The sequence below is a fragment of the Perognathus longimembris genome, chromosome 9 (assembly GCF_023159225.1).
Source record: "Perognathus longimembris pacificus isolate PPM17 chromosome 9, ASM2315922v1, whole genome shotgun sequence".
In the NCBI taxonomy this organism is placed as follows: Eukaryota; Metazoa; Chordata; class Mammalia; order Rodentia; family Heteromyidae; genus Perognathus; species Perognathus longimembris.
Genome location: NC_063169.1, coordinates 65194610 through 65217268, shown reverse-complemented (window position 1 = coordinate 65217268; position 22659 = coordinate 65194610). Strand labels below are relative to the sequence as shown.

Genomic DNA, 22659 nt, shown 5'->3' with positions numbered 1-22659 from the left:
AGAAAGTTAGTATGTCTGTAAATATTTACATCTGAGACTTGCATTCCTTTTGAAATATTTTTTCTAATAAGAAAATATAAATGTAAAACCAGGTAGGGGGAGGTACACATTCCATGGAAATGTTTAAAAAAAAGTTGCATATGAAGGTGCCACAACTACAAGGGGTTACACATAGTGAGTATGTGGAGGATACAGAAGACAGCAGAGAAACCTAGTTCCATCCTCAAGTCTCAAAATTGACTGTTTATATGTAAGTATTTAGCACAGGAGAATGAAAAGAACAGTTACTGTTTTCAGCAGGAAAAGAGCAGCTGTAAAAATCAAAGTAGTTATGAGTCCTACAAAATTATATTTGTTCAATATTTTCAATTATTTTCTTTTCAAAGTATGTATGTATTTTCTAGCTTTGGTCACTGAAAATTCCTAGACCTAAATGAGATCCCAAGAAAAAACTAATAATCTGGTATCAGAATGTGGTGTGTGTGTGTATATGCCATTTAGAGAAATGGCTGATTCCCAGACCACAGCAAAAAAGACAGTGTCAACTGAAGACCTGAAGATCTAGTGGGCAAAAATACTACGGAGCCCTTAGAAAAACGAATTATAACACAAATGTAGATATTTCAAAAGCATGCACACAATAGTCAAAGAGCTCCCATTGTCGAAAGATAAAACAATTCAAAATTTAAAAGTAACAATGAATGTAACTGACTGGAAGTTAAAATCTATACACAAACACACACACACACACGCATGTGCCTTCTGCACAAAAACAAACAGAGGAGAAGAAAAAAGAGGAGGAAAATGAAAGAAGGAGGAATAAGGAAAAAGAGGAAGAAGAAAGGAAGAAGGGGGTAGGGAAAGGAAGAGAGGAAATAAAAGGAATCAACCTCTCCCTTTCAAGCACTGCAAGTTGCTAGAATCATCCCCAGTGCTGGGAATACAGCCTAGTGGCAAGAGTGCTGGCCTTGTATACATGAAGCCTTGGGTTCGATTCCTCAACACCACATAAAAAAAAAAAAGCCAGAAGTGGTGCTCTGGCTCAAGTGGCAGAGTGCTAGCCTTGAGCAAAAAGAAGCCAGGGGCAGTGCTCAGGCCCTGAGTTCAAGTCCCAGGACTGGCAAAACAAAACAAAACAAACAAGCAAAAAAACACCCACAGAACTAACTCACCATTGAAAAATAGCAAATAAAGCAAAGCTTTAGCATCTGCCTTGGCTTTCCCTTTCAGAACTTCAAGGTAACTACCATTAATTGATACAAGATAACTTTATTAAACATTTTTTTAACAAAAAATGTAGAAAGAAACATAGATTTAGAAAGAGAACCACTTTGCTAATAATGACAAACTGATTTAGGGACCACTGACCCCTGGATGAAGCCATCACCTAAAAACCAAAGAGAAATGCTGGGAACAATCAAGTTCTCGCTGGAGTGCTCTGACCCATCTCACCAATGCTCAATGCAGCACAAGCCCCCAGGAGTAAATTCTCTCCAGTGTCACCTGCGCATGTGGGTAACATAGCATGTCACTGTGGGTTCACCAGTTGTGACTATGTACCTTCCTGGTGTGGGTCATGATAACCGGGGAGGCTGTGGACATGGGAAATTTCTGTGCTTGTTGTTAAACTTTACTGTGAGTGTCTACCAGCTCTAAAGCCTACTTTTAAAAAATGGAACAGCAAAGACACTGCAAGGCTCCTGTGCAATGAAATGAAATACTAAGTTTTGGGCATTCTGCTTATAATGAAGACTTATGAAAGCAAAGGAGGACTAGAGGACAACCCTATATGAAGACATTTATAATAAACACGGCAAAACAAAACAGAAAATATGATGAGAAGACACTCTGAGTTTGCACTGAAATAAATCAATTACAAAATGATGCTTTGAGACAACTGAGCAAACATGAATTAAGGGCTATCATGATATTTAACTTTCAAAACTCACCTAACAAATGCACTTGTTTAAAAACCATTCATAATTTTAAAAAGACTACCTATAAGTCACATGAATGAGAGGCAACATACCAATACCACTGAAAGAAAGAGAAACGTGTCAGTAGAAAACTCACATGTTGGTACTACCGGTGGGATTGCAGGGGGAGGCACCACAGGTGGAGGGACTGGAGGTGGCATGAAACCTATACCAAAGAAGAGGGCAGAGATGAAACAGCACAAGAAAACAGTACTGGTTTTAGATCAAAGATTTTAATAGCTATAAAATTCCATATTATTCTTTTTTGTTTGGGGGATGTCTAGTTATGCTGCCCAGGTTGGCCTTTAATTCCTCAACTGAACTTGTTGATTATTTTGCCTCAGTTTCCTGAGAAGCTGCACCATTATCCAGTGAAATTACTTTTTTTTTTTTTTTTTTTTTTTTTTTTTGCCAGTCCTGGGGCTCTAACTCAGGGCTTGGGCAGATTTCTTTTGCTCAAGGCTAGCATTCTTACCAGTTGAGCCACAGCACCACTTCTGGCCTTTTCTGTTTATGTGGGTACTAGGCAAGCACTCTACCACTAAGCCACATTCCCAGCCTACATATTCTTAAAATAGCCCTTACTTCATGTCCTTGTAGTTGTATACATATTTTCCATTAAAAAAATGGAATGTTGCCTTATTCAAGCCCTACTAAGCTTGATAAAACAGACTCTGATCTTAAGTACACTGTATTTATCTCTTCACTCAAGTCCTAGGATATGCTCTATCGCTGCTCCAAAATCAAAGCTAATCCAAGCGAGATAACCTGTTTAAGTCAGGACAACAGCTATTTAGCATGAGTGAATTCCTGAGTTCCAACCCCAGTACCACAAAACACAACCATAACATGGAGAGTAAAGCTTATCACATTATATGCAATTATATCACCTGTCAAACAGGCTACTTTGATACATATGCTGTTTACCTTCTACACCAAATAATTTTTGAGAAACTTAGATGATACTCTTATGTTTTCAATACTGGAATAATTCATCTGAATATTAGCCTTTTTTAGGATGACAAAGATCAAATGATCAAACTATAAACCTGGTTCTTTGCATTTTAAACACAGCTACTATTACATTCAGTAATACAGGGATTAAAAATAAAATTTAAAGATGTAATTTTTTTTGTCTTTGGTTGTGGGGCTTGAACTCTGGACCTGGGTGCTGTCTCTGAGCCCTTTAGCCCAACACTAGTGCTCTAGCACCTGAGCTACAGCGCTACTTCTGGTTTTCTGGTGGTTAATTGGAGATAAGAGTCTCACAGACTTTTCTGCCTGGGCTGACTCTGAACTGTGTTCCTCAGATCTCAGACTCCTGAGTAGCTAGGACTATAGGAGTGAGCCAATGGTAGCTAGCTAAAGATGTAATTTTCAAAGAAATGAATAAAAAAATCACTTTTTAAAGTAAAAAATTTCAATATGAAAATATTAAACATAAAAATGATAAAAACAGCTTCAAATTATGTTATATGGCGATTTAAAAATTTTGTTACCCCAACAAATAAATTACAGCTGCTCTCAGGTGACAAATTTGTTATTCTACCTCCCAAATGTTGGGACTACAGGCACTCCCACTCCTTGTATACTTCTGATTTTTGTTGAGTTTTTAGGCTTTATTTTATTCAATGGTGAAGAACTAAAACAGAGAGCAAAGCACTCCTTTTAGTATGCAAACAATTTGGGAGGGCTAAAAAGTGGTTTTTGAATTTTGAGAATTAGATCATTTAATCCCGGTACCTCTCTTTCATTCTTTTAACCTCTTATGGTCTGATATAAAAGCACTAGCTCTAATTTATACAAGCCATTACATATAGCTCAAGATTAAGATGTGTGTTACTTAACTCAGTTTTAATGTAGAAACACTGGTTCAGGGAACTTTTATCAACAATTATTATTAGCATATACCTTGTGTAGGGAGGGCTTGGGGGAGTTTGGAAGGAATCCCATTTTTTCTCTCCCAGCCACTTGAATTCTAAGAACAAATTAGCCATGAGCCTCCATGGCCCCATCTCAGATCTAGGGTAAACAAAAACTGTTGGCCAAGGCCAGCAATCTGTGCTCAAACAAGCCCTGAAGGTTGTTCTGATGTGTGCTAAATAGGTCAGAGAACCATGGCTAGGCACTGGAACATGGAAAAGGAACAGTGTCGTGACATTTCAACAGAATTTGAATGAGACTTACCAGGAGGTGGCTGTGAAGGGTTAAAGCTTGCTCTCAGAAAAGGAGGTGGAGGGATGGGGCTGAATCCAGGAGGAGGCACAGGCATTGACACAGGAAACGTTGGTGGGACTAAACTCACTGTCGGCACTGCAGGCGCGACTGGAATCTTTGTAGGTAAAAAAAGGCTATTAATTGGCTTATTCACCTACAATGATTATATCTTGTCATGACTAATGAAGCAGTGTGTATAAAGTTAAGCTCTTGCCCCATCCTCTTATACATTCATGAGTAAAAGCAAGGCAATATTATTTAACAATGTAGATATTGTGACGATTTCCATGCCTTCAGATGCACTATAATAAGCATCTAGTACAATATGGGATATCAGGCTCAATTTTCCATGGCCATCTCTCACCAAGTTTAGTAATACCTGTGTATGTTTTACCCTCCCCCCCCCCCCCCCCCGCCAAGAAGAATGTCAGTACAAGTTTGGGGATGGTTCAACTTTCCCACATAATTTCCAGTGTCAGCATAACCATCGCTTCCTCATCCTAGGAGCTAAAGTTCAAGTATTCATCTGTAGCATAGCTTTATCTCTCTTTCTCTATGTTACATTTTATCACCTATCTAATCAATATCTTACCTTGCTACCTAAAAGATACATACTTCAAACTTAATGTGTATATGACAAATGAATTCCCACTTGTTTTTCCCAAAAGTACTCATCGCCTGGTATTTACTATTCTCAGATAATGGGAACTCAATCCTCCCAATTTCTCAGACCAAAAATGTGGCCTCTGCCTTATTCTCACAACTCCAAACAAATCTGAAACATCTAGGATGAATGCATCCAGTGCACTTTGGGTTGTTTGCACTGTGAGCAGTCTTGTCAGTCACCAACCATCTCCCCTCCCTGATTGCTGTCATTAATTTTTGGCTAGACAGCTGCTCACACGGCCTATTTTCCAAATAGTGGCCAGTGGAACTTTTTACAGGTGCCCAATCCGGTAACGGTATTCCTCTGATCACAGTCTTCAATGACTCAGTTCATGAGGATGCAACCCAAAGTCTTTGGAGTGGTTTATCCTCAACCTCTGCTGTTCCTGCGGCACATCAACCTTGCTCCTAGCATGGGGCCTTCTCACTGGTACTCCCTCCCTCAAGCTGGAAGGCTCTTCTTTAGACAGCAGCATGGTTTCTTCTGTAGCATCTTTAAGCTGTCGCTCAAATGTAGCATCCTCAATAATGCTATGGTCTACTCTGACCATTGTTTTAAAAATTCTAAGCATGTCAGCCACTCCTTAGTAGTGTAACGTAGGATCTCCCTCTTACATGTCCTATTCTCATTTATTAGAAATGGAAACCCTGTAAGGTTGGGGACTCAGTTTTTCACTGATGTACCTCTAACACCTAAGGTACCGAGAACAGTACATGCCTCACGATCGCACTCAATAAATATCTAATAAACACTTAACTATGAATGAAACCATTTTGAAAGTCAATTTTCAAAAATATTTTGATAAAACTCACTGATATAACTTGGGATCATTTATTTAGCACAGTATTATAGTAGTAGCAAAACCTTTTCTTGGTGCCTGTACTGGGAGCGGAAGGGGGGCTTGAAATCAGGGCTTGGACATCGTCCCTTAGCTTTTTTGTTCAAGGCCACAGCTCTGCTTCTGGTGGATTTTGGTGGTTAGAGCATTAAAGTCATACAGACTTCCCTGCCTGAGCTGGCTTTGAACCATAATCCTCAGGTCTCAGCCTGAGTAACAACTACGATTACAGACGTAAACCACCAGCACTCAAGCAAGCAGATTTTTTTTTTTTTAGTACTGTCCCTGGCTTCTTTCTGCTCAAGGCTAGCACCCTTACCACTTGACCCACAGCGCCACTTCTGGCCGTTTTCTATACATGTGGTGCTGAGGAATCAAACCCAGGGCTTCATGTATACGAGGCAAGCTTGCCACTAGGCCATATTCCCAGCCCGCAAGCACAACTTTTTAAATAGAAAATGTCTTTGCCTAACACTCCTGACAAGTACTTGTTTGAGTCTGGACATTTTCCTCCAAGTTCTACAAAATAGTCAAAGCAGAAATGTAAAAGAATACATTTACAAAGCTCCCCCCATCACTGACCTGCAACATGGCAACAGGTGGAGGGAAAACCTCTGCCTGCGTCGTGACCACGGTCTCCTTTTCAACTGGAGATGGACTCTGTGTGGTCTGCACAGTCTCTTTAACTGGTTCTGAACTTTTCACCGTTTCCCACTCTAAACAAAACATTTGAAATTCGTTTCATTTGGACAGATGCACCTTTTCTGTCTTTTCCCATGTATACACACATCTATTTCCTTCATCTACCTCCACAAATCTTGCCCAGACAAAATTTTATTTAAGATACATATTAAGGAGTCCTAAAGCATGTCAACCTGAGAAACCAATGAAAGACTTTAAAATGCTTAGTCAAAAGAGCACTTAGAAGAGGTGTGGGAAACGTATCTCAAAGGGTTTCTGATATGAGGACCAATATCATTCTACATATTATTATACTAAAGACAAAAAATAAATGTCCTCCTGAAATACAGCTCTGCAAATGAGAACAGAGGCTTCCAAGGAAGACTAGTAAGGCTGCACCATGCATTCAGCTTCATCTCCTACTGACCCCACTCAGGCTGTTTTAACTATACTGGCCTCTACGTTGTGAATTCAGACTTTGCGTTTTCTGTTCCCTCTGAATAGAAGGCTCTTTCCCCAAATGGCTAGCCTTATGTCTTACCACTCCAAGTACCACTTTCTCCAACAGACTCCATCCACTGAAAACACCACAATACCTGTACGTCCATGCTGCGTGTCTCCCTTTCTGCTTTTCTCCTCATCAACACAGAAACCCCAAATAGCTTATTATCTATTTTTTTCACTAGAACATGAGGTGTCAAACATTTTCTATATTAGATATCAGTGGCTTTGTGGGCCATATGCTGTTGAACAAATGCTATTACAAAAAAGAAAGTCACACGAAACAGGTCAATAAATGAGTGTGTGTGGCTACTTCAAATACATTGTTTTTGCAGGACAGGATACTGGCAGGATTAGACCTATAATTATGATTTGTCAACCTCTATGCTCCAGAGGAGTAATTACTTTCGCTCTTTGGCTCTCTGCCATAATTTCAGTTCCTGAAATTAGACCTGACACATTGAGTAAAATTCCCTTTTTTGGTGTGGTGGTACCACTGAGACAGAACTCAGGGCCTCACACATGTTAACACATGTTCTATTATTGGGCTATCCCTAGCGCAAACAAAACTTAAAATGCTTGAAGGGGCTGGGGATATGGCCGAGTGGCAAGAGTGCTTGCCTTGTATACATGAAGCCCTAGGTTCAATTCCTCAGCAGCAGAAAAGGCCAGAAGTGGCGTTGTGGCTCAAGTTGGCAGAGTGCTAGCCTTGAGCAAAAAAAGAAGCGAGGGACAGTGCTCGGGCCCCGAGTTCAAGCCCTAAGACTGGCAAAAAAAAAAAATTGAAAATTTATTTATTGGACTGAAAACTAAAATATTCTGAAATTAACATTGATAAGAGGGCTAAGATGTAAAGAAATAAGGTATATATCACATTTCAGTTCTTTCCAGAAATCAATTGTTATTTACTTCTGGCTATAATTGATGATCACCTTACAGATGTATGAGAATCTTTAGAAATGAGACCAATTTTAAAAAACAAGTCTGATAATCATCTGGCTGTGGGTGTGTTGAGGGGCGATATTACTGACACAGCATAGGAGTCTACTGTCAGCGCCAAATGCCAACTCTCTTCCCGCTGTCTTCAACATGGACTACTCCAAAGACTCAAGTTCCTCAAGTGCTCAATTCCCACGTACACTCAAGGAGTAAATAATATTTAGTTTAATAAGCCTCTATACATAGCTCCATTTTTAAAGAGCATACAAGATAAACAAGTTACATTTACAGACTTTTAATTCATATCCTTTTCAAAGCTATACTTTCACACCTATGAAACAGAACATGTTAAACAGAGGAGTGATACGGAAACATAGGAGTTGAATCCAGAAAATAAACAGCTGACTCTAATCATACTTAGCAAAGTAGTAAGATGACTTTAGAGTTCTTACCAGTATTTACAGTTTCCTGATCAATCATGCCTCCTTCTGCAAAGCCATCCAAGTCATCCACTTTAACTTTTTCCCACGGTATATACGTAACTCCAAGATCGACATCCCAAAACTGTTTATATTCAGTTTTTACACCTTTGTTTAAAGCCCAAGCAATCTATTGGAAAGGAGGGAAAGAGAAACTCACATTTATTCTGTAACAACAATGTAAAAAGTTCAAAATTATATTCAAAGAAGTAAAAACAAACTTAGCTTTGCTTTTGAAATTGTTTCATATCTTCATTAATTACATTATTTATAATATAAAACTTTCATTACCACTTAACTCTAAATGATATATTTATAGAGACATTCCAAATCTAGTTTGTTTCATTGTGTGTGTGTGTGTGTGTGTGTGTGTGTGTGTGTGTGTTGTTGTTGTTGTTGTTGATCATGGAACTTCAATTCAGGGCCTGGGCACTGTCCCTGAGCTTTTTGCTAGTGGTCTACCACTTTGAGCCACAGTTTCAATTCCTGTTTACTGGTAGTTAATTGGACTAAGACTTTTCCTGCCCAGGCTAGCTTCAAAACATGATCCTTAGATCTCAGTCTCCTGAGTACCTAGGATTATAGGTGTAAGCCACTAGCTAGCTAGTTGGACCAGCTAGCTCCAAATCTAGATTTTAACCACAAAAATGCCAATTCTAGCTATTAGATCTAAAGAGGTTGCTATCTGAGGATCATGCTTTGAAATCATCCCAGGCAGAATATGCTTTAAAAATCTTAGCCAAAAATGAGGAAGGAGGTAACAAATCAAACAAGAAATGTACTCACTGCCTTACATATGAAACTGTAACCCCTCTGTACTTAACTTTGACAATAAAGGAAGAAAAAAAAAAAGAATATTAGCCAAACAAGAGAATAAGGGGCTGACTTCAAATCCCAGTAGTGGCACCAAAGAAGGGGAGATTTACATGAGCAATAATCAGGACAGTTGTTACAATTTCAAAAGCTTGTATACCAGGAAAAATGAAATAAGCAACTGTTGCATTTACACAGAGATTCTGGGAGAAGACATTTTCTTTGGCATGAAAGAACAGGTGGGGACGGACTAACTTCTTCAAATTTTGTTATAAGTTTGAACTGATGGGATAAACTTCACCTGAAGTGCAAAAATGAAATTGGGAATAAACCACAGGAAGTAATGGAAAATAAGAAATGTTCAAGTAAGAGGAAAAATGCAGCTTGTAGATGTCTCTTCACAAAGCCTTCCATAAGAAAAGATGTAAAAAGAAATAACAGAAATAGGAAATGTAGTTAGAAGTCTGAGGAAAAAGTAAATGAAAAACAAATGTTAATTCGAAAAAGTTCTAATAAAATGGTTTTCAACTTGAACTGATAATTATAGCAGTGTGATTTCTGGAAAAATATGATTAAAGTTTTGGCTAATGGGATTATTTAATTTATATATGGTTCTATAAGTCAACAATTCTGAAGTAAGTTTCCGATAAATTTGTCCAAAATGCTAAAAAATGATGAGGCTCTGGTCACAACTCAGTGGTATAGCGCATGTTTAGCATGCTCAAAGCCTTGGCCCCCTGCACACCTGCCCCCCGCTTCCCTCCCCCTAAGTAATCTTACCTTAATGACCTTGGAACCAATTTTATAGGATCCTGAACTCAGTTTCTGAAGAGCTCGAAAAGCATCTTGCCGATGAACCATGCATACATAAGCACAGCCCCTGGGAGGAATCATCTATTTTAAAAAAAAAAAAAAAATTTTTTTTTTTTTTTTTTTTTTTTTTTTTAGAAACAGCATAAGGTTGGAAACTTATTCTGGCATTATATGGTTTTAGAAAAACAATGAGTTTTGAATATAGAGAATGTCTCAACTCAGTTTTAGTAAATTATAGAACTGATTTCCCCTTCATTTATGCACAAATTATGACTTGGTTTAAAAAAAATTCATTTATCTAATTTGGCTCCATCCTAAGCCATGATATATGTCAAATCCTGAATACCAAACATAAAAAGTTTCTTTTCTTTCTTTCTTTCTTTCTTTTTTTTGCCAGTCCTGGGCCTTGAACTCAGGGCCTGAGCACTGTCCCTGGCTTCTTTTTGCTCAAGGCTAGCACTCTACCACTTGAGCCACAGCGCCACTTCTGGCCGTTTTCTATGTATGTGTGCTGGGGAATTGAACCCAGGGCTTCATGTATGTGAGACAAGCACTCTTGCCACTAGGCCATATTCCCAGCCCCCCCAAAAAGTTTCTGAATACTAAAGAACTATTACAACAAAAGAATGTATGATCCATATACAAAACAGCACCAAGTACAAGAGAAGTAATATTGGATATTTTATGGCAAATAATTTATTCCTAGCAGTATTTTCCAACTGATGAGCTGAGTAATATGTGTAGGGTTTCTGTTTTGGGGGAATATTATAGCCTAACAAGATAAAGTTAAAGTGTTTTAGTTTTATAAGACTTTCCTTGTTCAGGTGTTTGTTTATACACAAAGGTTTTAACATGAGCAGGAAAACATTCTCAGTGTAAATATATCTACAGGCTTATTTTTGAAGCACTTAAAAACATTCTATAAACTAACAGATCATCCAATTATCGTGACTGAATTCATTCAGAAAACTGTATGGTTTCTTTTTTGAAAAAAAAAAAATTTTTTTTTTTTTGCCAGTCCTGGGCCTTGGACTCAGGGCCTGAGCACTGTCCCTGGCTTCTTCCCGCTCAAGGCTAGCACTCTGCCACTTGAGCCACAGCGCCGCTTCTGGCCGTTTTCTGTATATGTGGTGCTGGGGAATCGAACCTAGGGCCTTGTGTATCCGAGGCAGGCACTCTTGCCGCTAGGCTATATCCCCAGCCCTGAAAAAATTATTTTTGAGAGGTGATTGCCGTGGATCAAAATCCCCCCCCTATACTCTTGCTACTTTAAAGACATTATCACTACTATTGTAAAGATAGGGGAATATCAGAATCTGAAAACATTCAAAAAGATTCTAAAATGATGAACTCTGAATGATGATTTCTTGGCTGTGCACTGACAATTTATGTATTTATTTTTTGCCAGGCTTGGGGCATGAACTCATGGCCTGAGCACTGTCCCTGGCTTCTTTTTGCTCCAGGCTCTACCACTTGAGCCACAGAGCCACTTCTGGCTTTTTCTGTGTATGTGGTGCTGAGGAATCAAACCCAGGGCTTCATGCATGCTAGGCAAGCACTCTACCATTAAGCCAAATTCCCAGCCCCCACAAGTAAAATGCTAAAGCCCTAAGTTGAAGTTCCCAATTAAACATCTATTGTTTATCTGTGTGATCAAGTAAATCAGTGTATGTTAATTACTTAACCAGCTTCTTTGGGGATCCAATGAGATCACACACACTTGGAAATGCTAAATGGTCAAATGCAATTCAAATGAAGAGTGCTTTGACTAATATAAAAAAGCCAAGTCTGGCCACATACAGAGTATTAGGAATTAAGATTGGAAAAGAGTTTTCAGGTACATTGTAATAAAAGGTCCAACACATGTAAAAGTGCAACTATACTAATGAAATCAGAAGCTGAATGAGTTATGAGACTCGTCAAAGAGGAAGTGACACTGTATCTCAAGTGGTAGAGTGCTAGCCTTGAATTGAAGAACTCAGGAACAGTGCCCAAGCCTCACAACAAACCACCAACAAGACTCATCAAAGGATCAAAATTTACATAATGGAGGAGAGACAGGAGGGATGAAAGCAATTAAAATGGTTTATTAAGGTGTCTAACTTCCAGGAAAAAACAAAACAAAACAGGTCTCTGAAAAAAAAAAATACTTAAAGGAGATTGGCTGAAAACAGTGGAAAAAAATGAAGTGGAAGAAAGTTATACTCAAGTTAGGTGTAATACCTTGGCCATGTTGCTTTTCTTGCAAAATACCTTGCTTCATTTCATAAGAAAGCAAATGGAGGGAGAGTGAAAGCAAAGAGAACAAAAAATGTTGCATGACAAACGGGGTTTTCTGTCTCTACTAATATTTAAGGGCTTATGTGCAGATGACTACAATTCAGTGTGAATCATTTTCTTATTTTTTCAAAGAAAATTAAGTATCACAGATAAGTTTGCTGCTAATTCAAGCAGTTGATTTTTTTATGGATTTAAGTCCTATATTCCTACAAATCTGATATTGAAATTTTGTAGGAATTTCACTAAGAAGGAAAGATGAGATAAGTAGGCTCAGAGTAAACACAAAAATGATCAAAGTAAACAATTCTTTATAGATGTTCATTATAAAGCTAGATGCTACAGGTTTAACTGGGAACTGAAGAGATTACAAGTGAAAATGACTTACTTTTTTAATCTTAAATTCCTTTTAAGTGATACTTACATTAATAGATTCAATTTGTCCAAACTCTTCAAAAAGGTTGGTTAAATCTTGTTGCGTTGCCTTCTTGTCCACCTGACCGACCCAGAGAGTAGTACTACATACTGTCAAGAAATAAGAGACAACCTAAGTCACAGAAAGGGTCACTTCTTTCAAGGAACACAAAATGAAACAACTAAGGAGGTATTATTTAAGATAACAGATACTTGTGAAGCAACACATATCTGTGGGTAAATTCTACTGAAGTTCCTTTTCTTTGAGTCCACTTCTACCACATCCTTTGTTCCTAAGCTCTAAAACACATGCTGGTCTGCCTGAGAAGGCAGTACCCTACCTAGGAGGATTGGGACGGGGTATGCCACACTGGGAATGAAGGGTCCCCACTGTCAACCCAAATGTCTCCATCTTGTAACCATTTACCACTGTGTACTGATATTTTCAGGAAATACTTGCTTCTTGATTCCAATTACATAATGTTGTTAGCGACTGACCAGCCATCCAACAGCTCTATGAATATTTGTCAATGGAGTTAATGAATAGGCCCCTTGCCCCAACTTTACCAGCCTCCTCCAACTGCAGCTGTCAGCAGCCTGGTTCCCAGCTGTGATGACAGAAGAATGTGCACCTTTGCCTCCAAACCATGACCTCCCACCTCCCCCCAGTGGGAACTCCTCACTGATGGTTAGAGTGCTTTCTAACTTCCCTGTATTACTTCATCACCCTGATAACCAATTGTTAAAAAACAAGAACAAAAACTTGTGAGCCGGACTCCTTAGCAAAAAGGAGAAGGGGCATCACCAACCCTTGGATTAAGAAAAAAACCAAACGGACCCTAGCTCTGGGGAGAGTGGCAGAGCACTGTTTGGTATGGAAGTAAAATGCCTCAACAAAATTTCCTGTACCTCTATTGTGTCTATTTATTTTCTGACACCAGCGGGTGGTTGTGTGTCCACCTAGGAGAGAAGGAGCAGGAAGGGTAGGTCCCTCCCTACTCTAGGGGATGAGGACAGGGATAGGTTTGAGACTGGGAAATGAAGTCTCCCAGATGATTCTAAAACACAACCAAGTTTCAAAATCACTCTGTCTGCAATCCTATCTGTGAACCTTTTAAAGTATCTTTCAGTATATGCTGTTCCCCAATCAAGATAAAATTGAAAATTGTACTATGTCCTATGCTACCTTTAGGGAAATAAGACTGTGAAGATGCTAGAGGAGATGAGTGAATTACGATACTCCATTTGTTATCATCAAAGACTTAAAGACACGTGAGTATTGAAAGCCTCTTCTTCCCAATTAACTAATACTGATCACGAGAGGTCCTGGCAAACCTTTAGCAACTATGCTCTTTATGTTTTCTTGAACAACTCCTCTTTTGTAAGACATTTATTTTAAAATTTCAGGCAACACATTTGCATCATGTTAATGTACTATATTTGGATCTATGGCAATGTCATTTTTAAAAAGTTTCCTCCCATGCTCATGGGTAGGCAGAAGCAATATAGTAAAAATGGCCATATTGCCCAAATTGTTAAACAAATTCAATGCAATCCTCATCAAGATCCCAGCTACATTCTTCACTGAAATAGAGAAGGCAACCCATAAATTCATATGGAACAGCAAAAGACCTAGAATAGCCAAAGCAATTCTAGGCAAAAAAAGCAGTGCAGGAGGTATCACAATACCAGACTTTAAGCTCTATTATAGAGCTATCATAACAAAAACAGCCTGGTACTGGTATAAAAACAGACCTGAAGACCAATGGAATACAATTGAAGACCCAGAAATAAAACTGCACTCTTACAGTCAGCTGACATTCGACAAAGGAGCTAAAGACATACAATGAAAAAACATAGCCTCTTCAACTACTGGTGCTGGGAGAACTGGGCAGCCATATGTAGAAAACTCAAAGTAGACCCTAGCCTATCATCATGCACCAAGGTAAACTCAAAATGGATCAAGGACCTCAACATCAGACCTGAATCCTTGAAACTACTGAAGGACAGAGTAGGAAAGATGCTAGAACTTATAGGCACCGGAAGGAACTTCATGAATATAGTCCCTGGGGCACAACAGATAGGGGAGAGACTTGGCAAAGGGGATTACTACAAAATAAAAAGTTTCTGCACAGCTAAAGACATAGCCACCAAACTAGAAAGACAGCCAACCATATGGGAAAGGATCTTTACCAGCACAGCAACAAAGGCCTAATATCTGTCATCTACAGAGAACTCAAAAAACTAACCCCCTCCAAGCCCAGCCAACCAATTAGGAAATGGGCAAAGGAGCTAAAGAGAGACTTCACAAGAGAAGAGATAAAAATGGCAAAGAAACATATGAGGAAATGTTCAACATCCCTGGCAGTAAAGGAAATGCAAATAAAAACAACCCTGAGATACCACCTCACTCCAGTTAGAATGGCCTATACTCTGAACTCAGGCAACCACAAATGCTGGAGGGGGTGTGGGGAAAGATGAACCCTTCTCCATTGTTGGTGGGAGTGCAAATTAGTACAACCACTTTGGAGAACAGTATGGAGGTTCCTCAAAAAGCTCAACATAGACCTACCCTATGACCCAGCCATACCACTCCTAGGCATCTATCATGAACAACAGGTCTCAAGATATCAAAAGACATTTGTACTTCCATGTTTATCGCGGCACAATTCACAATAGCCAAATTATGGAAACAACCCAGATGCCCCTCTACAGATGAATGAATCCAAAAACTATGGTACCTATACACAATAATACTACATGGTGATTAGAAATGGGGAAATATTAGTATTCGCAGGGAAATGGTCAGAACTTGAACAAATAATGTTGAGCGAGACAAGCCTAGAACACAGAAAACAAAGGGGCATGTTCTCCTTGATATATGACTGTTAAGGTGGGGGGAGGGGGAGACAGTAGAGACCAGGTCAGCCAAACAAAAAACTTCTTGTCAAATGGTATTTCCCACAGGTTTGGGTCAGTGACCCTACATTATGTAACTAAAACCAAACAACTACTCAACATATAGAGGTCAAAAATAGACCTCTCAGTGGATCACAATAGCTCAAAAGCTATGTATGTATGATCATATAAGACAAGGATAAGCAAACTCTATTGTTGACGTTATATTTAAAGTCTTAGGTGAATTTCCTTTGGCGTATTGTATATATGTCTACCTGATCTAGGGAAGGGAAAGAAAAACAGGGTGTAAGATAGTACAGGAAATGTACACACTGCCCTATTATGTAACTGTGCCCCTTTTGCACAACACCTTGTCAAAAAATTTAATAAATAAATTAAAAAAGGGGCTGGGAATATGGCTTAGTGGCAAGAGTGCTTGCCTCCTACACATAAACTATCGGTTCGATTCCCCAGCACCACATATATGGAAAACGGCCAGAAGGGGCGCTGTGGCTCAGGTGGCAGAGTGCTAGCCTTGAGCGGGAAGAAGCCAGGGACAGTGCTCAGGCCCTGAGTCCAAGGCCCAGGACTGGCCAAAAAAAGAAAACTTTCCAGCATCCTGATCTTGACAGAACAAGCCCAGAGCAGGCTTTAGGGCTAATGTGACTTCACAATGAAGTATGGCCCTTGGAAAGCTCACTACCAGATGCCTCTACTCCAGCTGGTTAGAACTCCAACATCTTCCAGACCCATGTAAGCTTTAGGAATCATTTATGTAATGCACAGACGCTTCTAAGCGATCTTTTCCTGCTAGCTGTGTTGTCTTGTGCAGTCTACTCTGCACACATGTAATATTTAACACAAATCTCAATCTACCTCACAATCCTTGACTTTTCTTAACTTAAGATTTAAAATTTAACCTTTGGAGGTAGGGCCCAGTGTAAGCTGGCTCACTGTGGGTGTCCTTGAAGGGGACTCTGGCGCCTTAGGCCTTTCCTGCTGCCCTTTGCTTCCTCTGCTGCTCCAGCCAGCTCCAGCCATGATGCACTGGTTAGCAACAGCTGACCAAAGTACCACACAATGAAGCTGCTTTACAAGTTCCACAGATTTGGATATAAATGGCTTGAGCCACAGGGAGATTACTTAACTTACCACAAGCCCAGACAGATTTCTGGAGCTCTTTGAATACTTCCTTATTCATTTCTCTGTCATACATATTCCAGCTACCACCACATCACCTCCCTTACATGCTGTTTTACATTCCCTAAGTCTTTCATTGTTACTGCTCTGTACATTTATTTTTCTTCCAAGAAGTGATGATTATTCATTTCCATCCATACAGAGGGATCACTTGTTTCATATCCCCAGTTTTGGTGCTAGTATGAGGGCTTAAATTCCATGGCCTGTAGATCTTGCTCAACTTTACTGCTTGTGGTTGGTGCTCTTCTACTTAAATCAAATCTCCAATTCACCATTTTGCTGGTTAAATCGAAGTACACTTAAGTGGAGTCTTTTCCTCCTAGAGCTGGCTTCAGACCACAATCTTCTGATCTCAGCCTGAGTAACTGTGATTATAGGCATGATCATAAACACTCAGCTAGACTTTATTCTTAAATACACGTGAAGGAATAATAGTGGGGAACAGTATGCCTTACAAATTGAAACAGGTGTTAAGAGAATAGTAACCACATTATACTACTACTGCTTCAGAGAGAAAGACGTAATCTATGGGAGACTCGGTCTTCTCTGCATTTGCTATGTGCTTAGATAAAAAAGGAGTAAGTTGGGGCTGGGAATGTGGCTTAGCAGTAGAGTGCTCGCCTAGCATGCATGAAGCCCTGGGTTCGATTCCTCAGCACCACATAAACAGAAAAGGCCAGAAGTGGCATTGTGGCTCAAGAGGTAGAGAGTGTTGGCTTGGAGCAAAAAGAAGCCAGAGAAAGGGCTCAGGCCCTGAGTCCAAGTCTGGCGGGGGCAGGGGGGTGAGGGGTGGGGAGAAAGTCAAGAGCAGTATGACTACATTTAACCAAAGACAGGATTCTGAACATTCTCAAGGAAAGTGAAAACTGTCTTGAGCTGGCAATGTCTGGTCATTACACATATATATGAATGGAAGCATCAGATTGTACCCTCAAGAAAATAGATTCACTGGCCAATAAACACATGACAGCAACAAAATGAAGAACTTAAATGAATTTCCACATAAAAATCCCACCTAGTATTATTAGCAAACAAAGCTAATGGTTGTAAATATCCTAGTGGCAATCCCGGCTTCATGGCCGGCCACAGGCTGGATGTTATTGACAAGCCAACATTAAAACGTCTGCATGTAATCCCTTACCATAAAGGAGCAACAGAACCTTAGAAATAGCAATACTATTAACACTAGCTCTCAACACCAGGGAAGATTCTAGAAAGATAACCATGGCCAACTCAAATGCCAAAACTTACTAAGCAGATGGCTGTTGCCTTTGATTTTAGGCCTGGGTTTCCAAGAAGCTCTAGCAGCGTAAATTACACCAATTATTCACTTTTCTTGCAGACAGAAGGAATTTATTGAGACCTTCAGAAATAGGTAAAATGACCAATGTTTAGCTCTTGGCAAAAAAAAAAAAATGACAACTGTTACATATTATGTACTTCTATATCTATATCATGTTAGCTCACCATAGAAATCGTAATTCATTAAGAATAGGCCAGAATTTGGAGAAATGCAAACTTACTTTGTTGTACTTAACACAGACACCCTCCCTGCTCCCCAAGTCTGCCACAAAACAAACCCACAATAATATAATCTAATTATACATAATAGACTAACATACAAAGACTGAAAAGGGTTGTGCCATAGGATTTGCTCATCTACTATGCAGCCATAATTTATCATTTGCATAAAAAATTATAGCTCAATTAGGCTGGGAATGAAGCTCAGGTACAAAGTACATGCTTAGCATGTGCAAAGCCTTGAGTTGCAGCACTGAGAAAACAAAGCTCTGTATGATCATTATTCCTACAGACTCAATGTTCACAATTGGTTAGCATTCTCTGGATGCAAAGTGAAGGTGTCATGCTACAGATATCAACTTGGTGTGTGTTTGGATCATTAGTAGTCATTTTCGAATCGGCATTTAAAAAAAATCCAACTCAGTGACTTTAGTATTTGAGTTTAATCTGTTTTCCTTTTACATCTCAAACAAATTACAAAATTTTGGGACAAAATAACTTATATACCAGACTCCTCCTTAATTTCTTAAGCCTCAAAATTAAATTTGGTTTAGAGATTTTTATACCATAAAACTAGTTTATAATACTTGTGTTACTTACCACTTAATGTTTTAGATCTAATTGGAGGTAATCCCTTTTTTTGCCGTTCTTTTTCTCTTTCTCTGGCTCTCCTTTCACTTGAGTAGGAACGTGAGGACTTCCTTTTTCTTTCTCTGGAGCGGGAGCGTGATCGCTTTCTGTGCTTACGCTTTCGAGAACCAGATCGTGACCTGGACCTTCGTTTTCTTGGTGACCTAGCAAAACAAAAACAAAACTATAAAAATTCACTCCTAATGGCAGTATTATCTTTCTTATTTCTTTTTTGGCAAGTGCTGGGGCTTGAACTCAGGGACTGGACACTGTCCCTGAATTTCTTTTGTTCAAGGCTAGCACTCTACTACTTGAGCCACAGCACCACTTCTGGCTTTTTCTGTTTATGGGGTAGTGAGGAATCCAACCCACTAAGCCACATTCCCAACCCCAGTATTATCTTTCTGTCAAATCTTTCCATTTGAAGTGAATGTTTTATATATATCTCTTAGGATGTTTTATTGGATCACCCATTATCAAACGCATTTTGCCTAAATTCAGGTGCTACAGAGGTCCACACTAACCATAAATTTTATCTAGTGATTCTGAGTCTGGGTGATTATTCACAATGAGAGGAAGAGAATGGCTAGGTTCAAGAAAGGCCATTGCTGATCCTTAAGACTCTTCTGACCATTGCCCAACAAGAATTCAGAACAAGACTTATAGCCAAAATAACATTCTTTAAAATTAAGAAACAAGCCAGGAGGAGCTGGTGGCTCACACTTATAATCCTAGTTATGCAAAATGCTGAGATCTAGGACTATGGTTCAAAGTCAGCCCAGGCAGGAAAGTCTGTGAGACTTATGTCCAACTAACCACAATGAAAACTGAAGTGGAACTGTGGTTCAAAGTGGTAGAACACTAGCCTTGAGCAGAAAAGCTCAGGGACAGTGCCAGGCCCTGAGTTCAAGCCCCGTGATTTAAACAACCCCCCCAACATACTGTTTGCAATAGTGCATGAGGCACAGTTATTCTTCACAGTTTTGTTGTTGTTGTTTTTTTTTTTTTTGGCCAGTCCTGGGCCTTGGACTCAGGGCCTGAGCACTGTCCCTGGCTTCTTCCTGCTCAAGGCTAGCACTCTGCCACTTGAGCCACAGCGCCGCTTCTGGCCGTTTTCTGTATATGTGGTGCTGGGGAATCGAACCTAGGGCCTCGTGTATCCGAGGCAGGCACTCTTGCCACTAGGCTATATCCCCAGCCACTATTCTTCACAGTTTTGAAGGATCTAAAATTTTGCGGTTCTTGAATTTACCACAGAAGGTGATGCTAAAACAGTCCAACATTTACCATGCAGGCTTCTAGGCTATTCCTACGTGAGTGTGGAGTATGAATTGTTAAAAGGGGATGACATTAATTTTTGTAGGGGTTTTGGACCCATTTTTTATAGTGTCATGAGGTAAAATGGAATGCAAGAAATACAGCTGGCATAACTGTACACTCAGAAGCATTTATACTCCCACTACGTGATATTTCAGCATCAACAAATATCCAGTGTAATAAAAAAAATCCCAGCTATTACTCCCATACGTGGCAGACATGTGAGCAAGCTTCTCTTGCTTCCAATTCGCAATTACTTTACTCTGAGATTATCAAATATTATTTCAAGAAAAGCAGTTTTCTTTTTTTTGGGGGGGGGGGGCAGTCCTAGACTGTGAACTCAGGGCCTGAGTACTGTCCCTGGCTTTTTTTTTTGCTCAAGGCTAGTACTCTGCCACTTGAGCCACAGAGCCACTTCTGGCCATTTTCTGTACATGTGGTGCTGAGGAATCGAACCCAGGGCCTCATGTATACGAGGCAAGCACTCTTGCCACTAGGCCATATTCCCAGCTCCACATTTTTCATTTTGATACATAGAAATAAGGCCAACATTTTAAACATTCACATAGCTATGGTTAAGTGTTAATGTAGAACCTTGAGCGAGATCTTGAGTGAGTTCTTGATCTAGAACGAACGGCCACTTTCTTAGCTTCTTGTTCAAAGATTTCCTCTTCTACTGCATCTTGTCCTTCATCTATATCCATATCCTTGAAAGTCAAAAGAAGGGCAAACAAATCATACACAGGGTATAGAGTTTAAGGAAAAATATGTTCATTTACACATCACCATTACATAATATTCCATGTTTTTAAAAAATAATTTTATATACTCACAAAAATACTTTTACCTGTTGCTGAATATCTATGGAATCATCCAAATTTGCTTCAGGTTCAAGGAAATGTTGCTGGCTGCTTCCTTGTGATGGTGATGCCGAATGCTCTGACCCAAATGTTTCTTCTTGACTATCCTGGGGAGTTGCCTATTGGAAACAAAAATGGTACATAATTTTATTACTAATGAAAACTTAAATACGGTAAACATACAATCAAAATGCTTAAGAGAGGGGCTGGGAATATGGCCTAGTGGCAAGAGTGCCTGCCTTGTATACATGAGGCCCTGGGTTCAATTCCCCAGCACCACATATACAGAAAATGGCCAGAAGTGGCGCTGTGGCTCAAGTGGCAGAGTGCTAGCCTTGAGCAAAAAGAAGCCAGGGACAGTGCTCAGGCCCTGAGTCCAAGCCCCAGGACTGGCCAAAAAAAAAAAAAAAAAAAGAGAGAGAAGCTCAGTGACAGTGACCAGGCCCTGAGTTCAAGCCCCAGGACTGGCAAAAATAAATAAATAAAAACACTGGGAAAAAAAATGCTTAAGAGAAATCTAATATATAGTTCATGCTAAATTATAAAGTAATCAATCTAAAATTGCAGTTTTACATAAATTAAACTTTACTTAAAAAGCAAGAAAACACCATAGAAAGGACTGTAATTTTTGAGTAGAATTAAGTCAATATTCAAATACATTTTTTTTTTTTTTTTTGCCAGTCCTGGGCCTTGGACTCAGGGCCTGAGCACTGTCCCTGGCTTCTTCCCACTCAAGGCTAGCACTCTGCCACTTGAGCCACAGCGCCGCTTCTGGCCGTTTTCTGTATATGTGGTGCTGGGGACTCGAACCTAGGGCCTCATGTATCTGAGACAGGCACTCTTGCCGCTAGGCTATATCCCCAGCCCCTCAAATACATTTTTTAAGTATGGAAAAATACAAATGACATTGGCTTAATGAATGTTGATGGGAGTAAATTATAAGAATCTAGAATCTAGAATAAGTAGCACTGCACTGGCAACCCAGTACAAATGAAGTATTTATAATAAAAAATACAATAAAATATAAATATATTTAAAAATTATAAAAATTTATTTAGCAAAACCATTCTTACCTTCTAGTTCATTAAGTTAATAGTAAAAAGTACTTTGAGACATATAAAACATTTCAAAAGTTCTAATAAAAGTTAGGTAATAAAGACCTAATTATAGGAACCAATAAATATATACATGCCCTCCCTGGCATAAGAATTTCTGTTAGTTGATATAGTGATAACGCTTATTTGATGCTAATCACTAATAGTATTTTTTGAAACTTAAAAAAAGTGCTATCTGATTATTGTTAGGGAAAATAACTTGGTAGAGAAAGTGTAAGACAGGATGTTTAGGTATCCAGAACCCACAAACAGCAGTCCCTGGTGATATAGGCTAGAAATTACTATGCAGTCACAACTAAACTGTGTTCACTAATGATCTTCTTAACTCTGGGTTTGTCTCTCTAAAAGGAATCCAAGTGCCTATCTGGAATTGAGAGCTGCCAAAGCAATGAGGAGACCGCAAGAAAAGAAAATATTCTATAAAAGGCAGAAAATATACATGACTAGTGCTAGTTTAGGGAGATGAAAAACTGTTCTAATGATATTTAAGACTACTAAAGAAA

At 39.3% G+C, this 22659-nt stretch overlaps 1 protein-coding gene across 9 annotated transcripts in view; it reads right to left on the bottom strand.

The window, feature by feature from the left end:
* Scaf8 (SR-related CTD associated factor 8) overlaps window positions 1-22659 on the bottom strand; it is a 136285-nt gene that overhangs the window by 66811 nt on the left and 46815 nt on the right. For all 9 annotated transcript variants that reach the window (XM_048354346.1, XM_048354350.1, XM_048354348.1 and 6 more), the window contains 9 exons: window positions 21029-21160; window positions 20776-20888; window positions 18835-19028; window positions 12626-12726; window positions 9892-10005; window positions 8272-8428; window positions 6281-6414; window positions 4164-4308; window positions 2074-2142 (listed from right to left, as the gene is read on the bottom strand). In XM_048354346.1, the coding sequence (XP_048210303.1) occupies window positions 2074-2142; window positions 4164-4308; window positions 6281-6414; window positions 8272-8428; window positions 9892-10005; window positions 12626-12726; window positions 18835-19028; window positions 20776-20888; window positions 21029-21160 (1159 nt within the window). The remainder of the gene's footprint in view (window positions 1-2073; window positions 2143-4163; window positions 4309-6280; window positions 6415-8271; window positions 8429-9891; window positions 10006-12625; window positions 12727-18834; window positions 19029-20775; window positions 20889-21028; window positions 21161-22659) is intronic.